The sequence below is a fragment of the Ursus americanus genome, chromosome 25, assembly GCF_024610735.1.
Source record: "Ursus americanus isolate L20-20 chromosome 25, mUrsAme1.1.p, whole genome shotgun sequence".
Lineage (NCBI taxonomy): Eukaryota > Metazoa > Chordata > Mammalia > Carnivora > Ursidae > Ursus > Ursus americanus.
Window position 1 is genome coordinate 41,334,820 of NC_142151.1, and position 12,360 is coordinate 41,347,179.

The 12,360-nt window shown below is 56.9% G+C and overlaps 1 protein-coding gene across 1 annotated transcript in view; it reads right to left on the reverse strand.

Annotated features, from left to right (window-relative positions):
* The window catches only part of FAIM2 (Fas apoptotic inhibitory molecule 2), a 33,186-nt gene extending 22,141 nt beyond the window's left edge, over positions 1-11,045 (reverse strand). Inside the window, exons 1-5 of the mRNA XM_045801098.2 lie at positions 10,905-11,045; positions 7,421-7,616; positions 4,636-4,736; positions 4,165-4,229; positions 3,699-3,752 (exon numbers count right to left, since the gene is read on the reverse strand). Coding sequence (XP_045657054.1) covers positions 3,699-3,752; positions 4,165-4,229; positions 4,636-4,736; positions 7,421-7,616; positions 10,905-10,919 — 431 coding nt within the window. The 5' untranslated portion in view covers positions 10,920-11,045. The remainder of the gene's footprint in view (positions 1-3,698; positions 3,753-4,164; positions 4,230-4,635; positions 4,737-7,420; positions 7,617-10,904) is intronic.
* Between the last annotated feature and the right edge of the window lie 1,315 nt (positions 11,046-12,360).

Consider the following 12,360-nt stretch of genomic DNA (forward strand, 5'->3'; position numbering starts at 1 on the left):
TCTCTCTACCTGGTCCTGCTGCCTCCAGCCCTACCTCCCACCCTCCAAGCGACAGATGGATCCGACCACGGGACTCCCTTGTTCAAATTTCCCAAAGACCTGGCAAGGCCCTGCTTGATCTGCCCCACCTACCTCCCCCGGCCCTCTGCCCCCTCATAACGTGCCCGCCCCACTCTGCTCCTGCTGGAAAAGACCGGCTGGCAGGGATGCCCGAGGCCTGGGTGAGAGGGGCTCCCTCCATGCACCATGCGCGTTCCTCAACCGAGACCCGCAGCCACACACCCTGAGGGGCTGTTCATCTGAACCCCCGCCCAGATGTAGCATCTGGCGTGACCTACTCATTTTGCGTTCCTTCAATTAACCCGGGGCCTGGCAATGGTTAGGTGACCTTTAAATACTTCTGGATGAAATGCAAAAGCATAGGGGGTGTACGGACGGAGAAAGGCCTATTGGATCTGACAAACAGGACCCCTCCATCTTCACCTTCTCTTATGCTTCGGTGACTCTCAAGGGATGGGGGACAGTTGTCACAGTGATGGAGGGGTTCTTAGTGCCAGGGACCCATGAGGGACAGTAGAATCATCCTGCCCCAGTTGAGAAACACTCCAGGATCTGCTCTCTTCTGGTCTCACTTGAGTCACTGGTCGGTCACGTCAGCGATATTGATAATAATAATACCCACGTCTGTGTGCATCCTGGGTGTGGGTCCTGTCCCCCTGCCAGACTGGGAGCTTCTGAAGGGCAAGGGCCCAGTCTCCTTTCCTCTCTGGCCCACGGCTCCTCAGCCGTCAAGACCAGGGCTCAGAGGGTGGGCAGAGGGACATCACCCGGGGGTCACGGTGCAGCTCCGGAGCCCGACACCCGTATTCTCAGCCCAGCTCTGCTACTTTGACTGTGTGACCTTGAACAAGCTCCTTAACTGCAGAGCCCCCTCGTTTCCTCCTTTGTAAAACAGCACTGCTGGCACCCATTCACGGGCTGTAGCAGGATTGACCGAGAGCACGCGAGCACGCGAGCACGCACCTCGCACAGGGCCTGGCATGGGCTAAGGGCTTGAGAATGGAGTTATTACAAATAGACTGACAGCCTCCTGGAGAGGCCCTGACCCACCTCTCCCAGCTCTGCTCTCACCGCTTCCTCCTCTGCCTGGCTCCCCCCCACCCCCAGCCCCAACTCCTTCCTGCCACCAGGGCTCAGAGGGAACAATCAGACAATATGGCAAGAGCCTGCTAAGGGAGATGACTGGGGCCTTGAGAAGGCGGTGAGTGGAGGGGGTTGCTGGAAGGCCGCCATCCCAGGGGGCAGAGCATGAGTCACAGAAGTGAAAGAAAGACTAACTTGCCCGTCAGAGCCTGGGCCCCAGGGCCTGGGCTGGAGCCTCGCTCTGTTTACAGAGTGTCGGAACAGGGGAGGGAGGCTCAGGTGGAGGCCAGAGTTCAAACCAGCGTCCTCCCTCAGTGTGTCCTGCTGTAGGCCGATGCGGGGCCAGCAGGGAGGCAGCAGAGCACTGAGGGGAAGTGCACAAGCAAGGCTGCTTGGGAAGCAGTAGCGTCTCTGAGCCTCACGTCCTCATCTGGAGGACGGGGTAATCATAGCATCTGCCTGGTAGGGCTGTTTTCAGGATCAAATGATAAATACCTGGAAAGCACTTAGCATGGTGCCTCACACATAAGGGAAGAGTGGTTTTGTTCTTATTGCTACTAAGGGCTTGGTATGTGGTGGGAGGTGAGACCCACTAGGTCTCAGACCCAGAAGCAGATACAGGGGGCAAAGTGGAGAGAGTTGAGGGGTGGGGGTAGGGCAGGGGAGAGCCATAGGCTGGCTTTCCGGAGGAAAGGGCAGCATCTCGGTGGTGGAATTCCCGAATACTTCCAAGGCTTTGTGACACCCCACAAAAAGCACAAGGTCCATGCCCACTCCCAAGTTCTCTCTGTCCCCACCCCTCCCCCTCCCCAAGCCAGGGGCCACATCTCTGCTTTCTGTCTAGAGATGTTGAGGAGGAAGGCCGTTCAATCTCGCCATCCACAGGCCAGATTCTCAGGCCTGCCCTCAGTGGGGTGGACTCTGCCCCGACTTCCGAGCCCGCTCATTCCTGGGCTGTGCCCCTGCCACCATCGGCTCGGGGCGTGCAGACCTGCCGACCCTCCCCCAGAAGGCCTGGTGAAGAGCCTGGGGACTCCATCCCCGAGTCCTCAGGGCACCTGAGTCTGCCAGGCGGTGCTGACGTGCTGGGAGCCATGCCAACCTGCCGTGTGGGCTGGCCCGGCGGGCAGTCCCTGGGGTCTCATTAGCTTACCACACGGTGCCTCCCGGTTCCCCAAGTTGTATGCCTTCCCTGTCTGGTCTGCAGACAGGCCCTCCATCCTATGCCCTAAGAAAGGCTCCAGGTGTGAATGTCTCCTCCCCTTGGACTCCCAACTTGACTGAGCCACCCCTCCACTCCTCTGCTCCTCCAAGGAGCCCCAGAGGCCAGGCTGAGCCTCCTTCCTGTCGGCTCGTGTTAATTCAAGGCTCACTCTAGGACTGTTCTGGACTTGGGGTGGTCCAGGAGGCTGAGCCATCATCTCCGCCACATCGCTGCCCGAGAGCAGGCCTAGCAGAGCTGTAGAGTGCAAGCTCCTCGCCGGACATTCAGAGCTTCCACCCCAAGGCTCCACGGCTCACTGAGGTGTCTTTCAGATTCTCTTACACAGAGCCTCCCTGTCCTCCACCAGTCCCACCCCTTGCTTACCAAATGGACCACGGGCAGTCCCGCTCCTGCGTTTTTGCTTGAGCCACTCGAGTCCCCGAAGTGGACTGAGGGCTTGGGTGTCTCGGGCTCATGCCTTCTGGTCTCCTCTCCCACAGCTGCTCATGCCCGGGCTGCTTTGTGCCGCTCTCTACCTTCCCCTACGGAGGCCTTCTCCCCAGCCACCCCAGCAGCCAGGACAGGGCTGGGCTCCCAGGCGGTGCTGAGGAAGACTTAGGTGAGAGCGGATCTGATCTGAGCCCAGGGTAGTCTGGCCTAGAATTATCCAGAATGACCCCTAATTGCCCAGATAAGAGGGTCAAGAATCACCTACACCATCAAACTTCTTAGGTTAGCCGCCATGCTCCTTAAAAAACATAGGACAAGCAGGAGCCAACTGGCAAGAGAAGAAGGGAATCTGCCAAGCAGAGTGATGACGAGCACAAGCCTCAACCTGAATCCTCCACCAGTGACTAGCTGTGTGACCTTGGGCAAATTACTCAACCTCTCTGAACCTTCGGTTTTCTGAGGTAATCCTACCCAGTTGACTCGAGGATCGAATGCAATAGGACAAGGCCCAGCCCTTATTAGGCACTCTATAAGTGGTAGCTATTATGATGAATAATTCATAGGCATTAATAACAACATTAATAAGGGTAGCAACATCATCATTAGGGTGGGCCAAGGTGTTCCAGCCCCCCTCCCCCTCGGGGCCAAGGTCTGGGTCTCTCCAGCCAGGGCCCCAGCCCCACCCTCCCCTCTTGGTGCAAGCTCTAGAAGCTATGCCTGTCTTCTTCCCTCCCCCTCAGATCCAAACACCAGAAGGGCCCTTCTGGCCATGCTCTTGTGAGGACAGTCTTTCTTTAGAGTGGAGAGGGGCCACGGGCTTGGATTCTGTCCCTGGAGACTTCCCACCTTGTGCCACTGAGGGTTCTCTGGCGAGAGGCCTGGAGGCCTGGGGTATACTCACTAGGATGCCCAGTACCATCCTGGGTTGGCCTGGACATAGTCCTTTACGGGGTCACTGCAGAGAAAGGAGGGGGAGAGAATCAGAATTTGCCCTCTGTCTCCATCTCCACATCTGGCCCCCACGGTCCATAGGACTTGCGAGGAAGAAAGGGAGAAGGCACCCCCGGTGGCACAGGGAGCCCCAGCCACAGTCCCAGGCTGGGATGGGGAGGTGCCTGGCTGTGGGGCTGGAAGATTTGAGAGGATGACTGCTTCACAGACCCCTGCTGGCCCAGAAGGCACCAGCCCCCCCACCCCCCACCCCCCCCAGGGAGTGGAGGACCCCTCCGTGGGCACTCCCTGAAGTTCCTCCCCAGCATGAGGGCACCCGTTGCCCCCACACAAACCTCTTCAGGCAAACGTTCCAAGAGCAGCCTGGCCTCGCCACAACTGCCCCGGGAGATGCCCGGTCCACATTGACAACTCACCAGAACGTAAAAAGAGCCACGACGCCCAAGGTCACCAGCAGCTGGATCAGCAGGATTGTATAGACCTAGGGATGGGAGGAGTTCTGTTCAGCTTGGGGAGCCCCATTTGTGGCCAGGGAGACTTGGCCCCCCCAGTGCGGCTCAGGGAGACCCCAGCTTCCCAGTGACTCAATCTCCTCTCCAGACCTGAAGCTTGTACCCTCCACTCTCCTTCTCAGGCATCACTAGAACAGCCCATCCCCCAGGACGAGGGGCCCCAAGTATCCGAGAGAAGAGGACACAGTGAGTTTAGGCATAGCAGGGGGCAGTGGGGTGAAACCTAAGGACACACTCCCAGCAGGTGCTGTCAGCTAGGTGGGGAGAGGGATGGCCTCTGCAGGAATCTGCAGACAGAGGGATGGGCCAGGGTCTTCTCAAGGGACTCCCCCCACCTCACGCCCCCAGTCCTGGAAAGTTGGGGGAGGTGGTTACCTTTCTGATGAAGACTCGGCGAACTTTCTGGTCATCCCAACTGAAGGTGGTGAAGAGCTCATGGTCTCCAGCGGGGAAACCGTTCTCGTAACTGGAGCTGCCTGGATGGACAAGGGGAGGGCCATGAGGGCTCCCATACATTAAATCACTTAAATGCCGCTCCCAAGGGCCACCTGCTCAGAGCTGACTTTTGTCAAAGTGGCTTCCTAGACCGGACAAGCCTTTCTCTCCAGCCCCGTTCTCAAAACTCTCACCCCAACCCATCCCATCCCCGGATCTCTCTCCCCGCCTGCTTCTCCTGTCTGAGTCTTGAGAATAAATTGTCATCTCCCCTCCCCTTCCTGCACGCTGGCTGGGGCTCCCTGGGGCCAAGCTCTGCCAAACAATTATGACCCCTTCCTCTGATGTCCCCCACTCTCCTTCCTGAACAAGCTGGCTCCCTTGTGGCTAAGAACCAGAGAGGAACAGTCACTCCCCCCGGGCCACCTAGCACATCCCAGGGTCAAAGGTCCTACCCCAGCTTGCTCTGAGGCCCTTGGGCTGAGAACTGGGGACTAGCTGGGGAGGAAGGATCTGCTGGTTCTCCAGCTGCGAACCAAGGCAGGGGGGAGCCTGGAGGGGGAAGGAGAGCCAGGACAGGGCAAGGAGGAGGGTATGGATGGGGATGAAGTTTGGTGGCCTGCTCCCCGAACTCAGAACCCAGATATCAGGCCTTGGGAAGAGCATGGCATCCACAGTCAAACAGACCCTCACGGGGATCCTTCCTCTAAGACCGGCTAGCTGTGCAGCCTCGAGCAAGTCACCAGCCGTCTCTGAGTCTTTTCTATGATATGGGTCAGTGATACTTACCTCATGGGGACAAAACTAGAGGAAAGTGAAAGCCTATGGCCCTGTGCCTGGCGGGGACTGTGCTGCCCTCTCCTTTATACCCCTCAGCTGGGCCATTCCTGAGGCCTCTGCTCTGTTCTCGTCCCCTGTCATTTCAATTCCCATTCTCTTCCTGACATTTCTCCACGATCTTACCCTCCTCAGCAAAAGCGTCAGTCTTGGTCTTTCAAAGCCGACCCTGCATCAAGCTCTTTGTTGCCTCCCCACTGCCTTTTACTCAAGTTCAAGTTCCTTAACAAAGCGTCCACAGCCTCCCCAGAGCCCTCAGCCGCCATGCACATTCCTCCCTCCTACTTTTCTCCAGCCTGACTACTTTTTCAGCCATGAAACATACTTTTTCTTGCCTCTGGGCCTCTGCACGTCATATTCTTTCAGGCTGAACACTCATTTCCCCGTCTCTTTCTTCAGAACTCGATGTGGAGACCCCTTCGTCCAGGCAGTCTTCCCTGACTGCCAGGTGGGTTAGGTAAGCTGTCTAGGCCTCTATCACTGCATACTTGTCTATATAGTCAGGTCTGTGAGGGCAAGTCATGCAAATCAGTACATCCCCAGAAATCTAGCTGCGTGCCGGACACCGTGCTTGGCACACGCTTAGAAATGTTTGTCACATGTTGACCAACATGGGCTTCCTTCCTGCCCTGACAGTTCCCTAGAAAACATTACTTAAGGCAGCTAGTCTTGGCAACCTAGAAATGGAAAATGTGGAAGGGGGAGAGAGGGGGAACCCGCTGCAAACCTGGGGCCTGGAGGCCCTTACTCTTTAATGCTCCACTTCTCTTTCTCGTTCTGTCTACAGCCCCTGCCAAAGCCTGAATGGCCAGGCCACAGAGTGGGAGAAGAGGAGAAAGAAAGCAGTCCTGCGGGTATCTGGGGCAGTGAGAAGCGTTCCCACAAACACCAGACCTTCATTGGCCCTCCAATAGGTCACGGTGGGGTAGGGCTGCTTGGCTCTGGGTCCAGGGGGTTTGTGGTAAGGGGTGCGGACCATGGTGGCCGCTCCTGGTGAGTTGAGGCTCTGTCGGAGGCATTGTTCTTGAGATTCCTTCTAGAATTCTGCTGGGGAGGGTGCGAGTTGATACAATGGGGTGGGTGGGTGGGCTCGAAGAGCTGCTGAGGGGGGCTGCAGGGGCTGAGGAAGATTTGAGGGGGGCCCTTCCTTATAGCTTGTGGGGAGCTGTATGTTCCCAGTCCCGAGGCAAAGCTCCCACAAGCTGCTAACAGCGGGGTTGTGATTCTTGGCCTGTAAGGAGCTGGCGTTCGCCTGGGTGAGTCTGTCAATGAATTATGCCTGGCCGTGAGGGGCACTGAGGCTGGTATCCACATACCTTCCCCCCATCATATCCTCCTGTCCCCAACAAAGGCTTGGAGAAGGGAAGAGAGACAAGGAAAGTGAGGGTGAAGGGATCCTCAGACCCCTGGCCCCAACAGCCCTGGGGTCTTCATGGGGACATGTCCCCACTAAGGTTTCAGATCAGCCCGCATGGAAACACACAGCACCCCCACTCACAGGGAGCCAGCCACAGCTTAATACTGCCCCATCCTGTGTCCATTCTCCCCACCCTTTTTATGCAGCACTTTGTTTGAGGAGAGCCTTTCTAGAATAGCCCCTGCACCCCCCTCCATCCCCTCTACTTGCCCTAGCTTGGTGACTTGAAAAAAATCCCCGCTTCCCCATCCAAGAGTACTGTGACTGCAGACATTGTGTCTCTCCCTTTTCATGGAGTCCTCCTTGACCTACCCTTGGAATAGCCCTCCAGATCCCAAGCCTTTGACAACAGAGCCTCATGTAACAACCACACAATGCATCTATTTATGGGCAACTTCCTCCTGCCCAGGTTTTTCATCTGGGCCCACCACGCCCCTTAATGCTCCTGCCTCCAGGAGCTGAGAGACTTACTGGGGTCCACATAGGCCCAGCTGGGATGGAGAGGCACAGCCGAAGGTGCTGGGGGGAAGGCCCCTGCCTTTAACCCCTCTCCAGAGGTGGCCTCCTCATAGGAGGGCGGGGCTGAGGGCACTGCTGGAGTCTCCTTCTTCTCACCATTGGCCTGCTGCTGCCCCTCTGTCCCGGGGGCCTTGTTAGCCACGGAGATCTGGGGAGTAGAGGCAGAGAGAGACGGTCACCGGGGAAAGGGTGCCTTCCAAGTCCTCCTCATCAGCCCCTAATTTCCGAGACTTTCTCACCTGCACTAGGAAGGGTGGGGTGCAGACAAGAATCTCCCTATTTAATGCAGGATATGAAATATTATTCAACCTTAAGAAAGAAGGAAATCCTTCATTTGCAACAACATAGGTGAATCTGGAGGATGTTATGTTAAGTGAAATAAGTCAGACACAAAAGGACAGAAACTGCATGATACCAGTTATATTGGGAATCAAAAGTAGCCAAACTCGAAGAAGCACAGAGAAGAATGGTGGTTGCCAGGGGCTGGGGGGTGGGGGAAATGGGAAGATGTTGGTCAAAGGGCACAAAGTTTCCATTGTGCAGGATGAATAAATTCTGGGGATCTAATCTACAGCATGGTGATTACAGTTAACAATACTGAATTGTATACTTGAAATCTGCCGAGAGGCTGGATCTTAAGAGTTCTCATCACACACGAAGAAAGGTAACTATGTGAAGGGGTGGGTATGTTAACTAGCTTGATTGCAGCGATCATTTCACAATATATATGTATATCAAAACATCAGGTTGTGGGGGAGCCTGGGTGGCTCAGTCGTTAAGCGTTTGCCTTCAGCTCAGGGAATGATCCCGGAGTCCTGGGATCGAGCCCCGCATCGGGCTCCTCCGCTGGGAGCCTGCTTCTTCCTCTCCCACTCCCCCTGCTTGTGTTCCCTCTCTCGCTGGCTGTCTCTCTCTGTCGAATAAATAAATAAAATCTTTTTAAAAAATCGAGTTGTGTGCCTTAAATATGTATAATTTCTATTTGTCAATTATACCCCAATAAAGCTGGAGTGGGGCAAAGACTCTCCCTTTTTTTATAGATGGTTGAACTGAGCTCCAGGAGGGTCAGGGCTGGCCCATGGTGCACTGAAGCTGGAATAAAAACTGAGGAAGGAGAAATTCCTAGGAGAGTATGCTTCTAACGCCTCCCTGGGGTCCAGGGAAGGGCCTGGCACAGAGTAGGCCCTCAAGAATATTATTGAATGATTCTTTCATTGAATCTCCCTGCTACCTTGCTAGTTGTATTTTCACCCCTATTTTAAAATGAGGGAACTGAGGCTCAGGGAGGGAAGAATGACTTGTCCAAGGTCATAGGGCCACAGGAGCCCACGGGGCTGCAAAGCCCAGGAGCCATCCACTGGGACTGGTCTCCTTCTGTTGGGCTGGAGATGACACTAGGAAGGTGGGGACGGGCGAGCAGGGAAACAGAGAGGGGTAGGGGCAGACACGAGGAAGAATGGGGACTGGAGGAAGGGCAAGAGGTCCCTGGTAAAGGGTCCTATTTTGGCCTTGCGTATTGGAACTTCAGCCGCTCTTCCAAACCAGAGCAGAATCACAGGCTGTCACTGCTACAAGGGACCTCAGAAAGCATCTAGTTCAGCCCCTTCCTTCATTTTACAGATGAGGAAACTGAGGCCCAGAGGGAAATGTTCCATGGCAGGTTGAAAACTGAAGTGTATTTACACTCAGCTCTGCTCGCTGCCCCAGAGTGCCCACTTAAGCTCTGGTGAGAGGACGGAGCTGGGGGGGCCTGAATGTAGCCGAGATGGAAGCCTGTGGGGGAGGGGCGGCATGAAAATGGAACCGACAGCAAAAAGATTGGACCTCAGAAAATGAATGGGCGGCAGGCCTGGCTTCAGAAAGAATGTGTTTGACCTGAAGGGCCGTAGAGCAAGGCCGCAGAGCTCCTTCTTTGCAGGGTGCTTCTAGCTGAGGTGGCCCAGAGGTGGGCGAGCACCGGAAGATCTCTGCCTCCATGCAGCCCTAAGGACCACTGAACTGGAAGGTTCTTTTCCATCACCAGAAAGCCTGTGAGCAAGCTGGGGGTGAAAGGCAGAGGAGGCAGGGGCAACACATTGTGTTCACCCCGGGACAGGAAGCAGTGTCAGCAAAGTGACTGGGAGGAGGGGGATGGAATGGGGGGGGGCTGGGGTAGTGGGGGGTGAAAGTTCTTCATTTTCACCATGGTGAACACCCTTAGGGAAGGGCCTTGCGGAGCCCAGGCGTGTGGGAATGGGGCCCTGGCTCACCCGCTGCCCTCCCACTCCCCAACCTCCTCCATCACCCAGACCAGAAGGGTCACATCCGGGAAAATCCAGTTCGGCCCACCAGAACCAAGGTGCTTTGAGCCCAGACCCAGGAAATGGATTATCACCTCTGACTTCAGCCCGTCCAGAACAGGTCCTCCTCACCAGCCCCCCACCCTGCTGATCAGCCCCAGAGCCACCAGGGCCCTGCCCCCATACACACACACACACACATCCGGCATTCCCAAGTGAGGTCTGCCCAACACCAGGAGGTGGTATCACCCAATGACATCATTTTGAGGTCTCAGAAGATTAAAAACAGAGAGAGGAGGGTCCGAGAGCCCAGGGAAGGATGCCATTGGCTCCGAGGCTCATCTTGGAGAAAAGAAGGGGGAGTGTAGGGGAGGCTCCTCTTCTGTTTCCTCTGCCCAATCCTTAGCACTCCCAAAACAGAGGGCCAGAGGACCCTCCCCCTTTGCCCCAGGCCCTGGTTGTATAATTCCACAGGCTGTTGACGTTATGTAACCACACTAGGCCAGCCAAGTCTCTGCCCCAGCCCCTCCCCTCCATTTCAGGCTTCAAACTGGGAAAAAAAGAGAAGACGTTTTATTTGGTCCCATCTAGTCCCATTCCCAGCCAAAACAAAAACAAAAATTAGAGCACCCTGATGCAACGTTGCCATGATAAATGCCTCCCCACCCCAACCACAAGGGATGTGTCCAGATGTGGAATAATGACGGGGAGTTGGGTGAGGGGTGTTTCTGTGGGGGTGCGAAAGATGTGCATAATATGGTTGGGACTGGGATTGGACCAGAGGAGGGTGCAGAATAGGCACGGCCCCCCGGGGGCTTACCCAGGTGCCCTCCACCACTCCCCCCACCACACCCCGGACACCCAGGCTGCATCCTGAAGGGCACCTAGGCACCTGTGAAGGGTCCTGAGATGCCAAAGTCCCCCGGCGGGGGGGGGGGGGGGGGAAGGTGGGGAGGTGGGCCTGTTGGGCAGGAAGAAGCCCCGACCCATTCCTTGAAATGGGCCTTTCAGTCCTCTGACTTCAACAAGGACCACAGAGGACCTTCCCACAAGCGCCAGGGGAGGATGCTTATAATGGTCCAGAGTGTTTGCTTGGGATGACAGGGACCTGGGAGCCGAAGGATGGAGGATGATGCAGGTGGGGGAGATGCCAATACCTTTCCTTGGGTCATGGTGCTGTGTCTCCTGGAAGGGGTCCCTGAGGCAGGGGCGGCCGCTTGGGTCACCGCAGCCTGCCTGCGTCTCTTCCTTCCTCCGCGTGGGTTCTAGCAACATCCACTGCAGCCGGGCCAGGCGGACCGGAACGTACCATTCCGGCGCGGGAGGAGGAGGGGGCCGGGGGCGGGCCGGGAGGCCGCTGCGGAGGCCGCTGCGGATTTACAAGCCCAGCGGGAGGCGGCGCCCCGCCCAGCCCCCCCCCCCCCCCCGTCCCCTCCTCCGGTCCCCTCATCCCAGGACCAGGGAGCCCGCGCTGCGGAGCCGCCCAAGTGGATGGGTCCGCAGGGCGGGAGGAGGTGCGGGGACGCCCGTGACACCCGAGCAGCTGATGCTGCCTGCCTGTAACCAGAGCTGGGTGTCAGGGCCTTATCTCACCACCATCTCTGCTGCTGACAGGCTCTCTCCAAGCCTCAGCCTCCCCCCTCCCCGCCTCTGGATGCAGCCCCAGATTTCTGTCTCCATCTCCACCTCCCTTCTCCTCCGTTTCATCATCCACGGCAGAATGGGAAAGTCTCCCACGGCTCGTCTACCCTCCCTGGCTTCTAAGAGGGCCCCTGGGCCCTAAATGCCTATGGGCCTTTCAGCAAGCCATGTGGGCACCTCTCTTGCCTCCATTTTCTGGCCTGTGAAATGGGAGCAATGGGCCCCTCCCCACCTTGTCCCAGAGGCCTAGTGTGGGAGGATGCCTCTGCTGTGTTTTTCAACCCTGCTGGACCATTTGACCAGGCCTTTCCAGAAAGACCTCTAGTTCTGTCTTAAAGCCTCTCCAACCTCCATCCCTGCCCCCTTTCTGCCTCCACTCTCAGCCTCCATCACCCCTGCCTCCATCTTCCCCCCATTCTGGAGCCTGTCCCATCCCCTTTCCCAGGCTTGTCCTTAGGAACCGGCCATCACCAGGCTCTGTTTTCCAAAGCTGCCACAGTGTCGCTGAGGACTTTGCAATCTCGAGAGTTGGGCTGGGTCCCCAGTTTAACCGCGCACTGGCCTTGTGACTTTGGCAAGGCCTTGATGTCTCTGAGCTGCATGCAGCATCTCCTGCAGAAAGGAGGAGCTCTGTCCATCCCGGACAGACTGTAAGACGCGCGGGCTGAGGCAGCGGAAGCACGCTGAAGGCCACAAGTGCTGCCAGGATGTGAGTTGTTATTAACTGAGGGAGCCTCTCTTCCGGAGTGTCTTGGGCTGCCCCAGGGCGAGGACTCAGAGATCTGCCTTAAAGGATCCGAACCTCACAGGGTGGGATGGGAAACCAAGACCCGATGTAGGGGTGGCCGCTGACCTTCTGCTTCTCCGTCGCCTCCCAGCTAGACCCACCTAATGACGGGGAGAAAGCAGGGCCCTGGGTGGGCAGGTAGATTACCGAATCTTGATTCCAACTCTGCTCACTCTTTGTGCCCC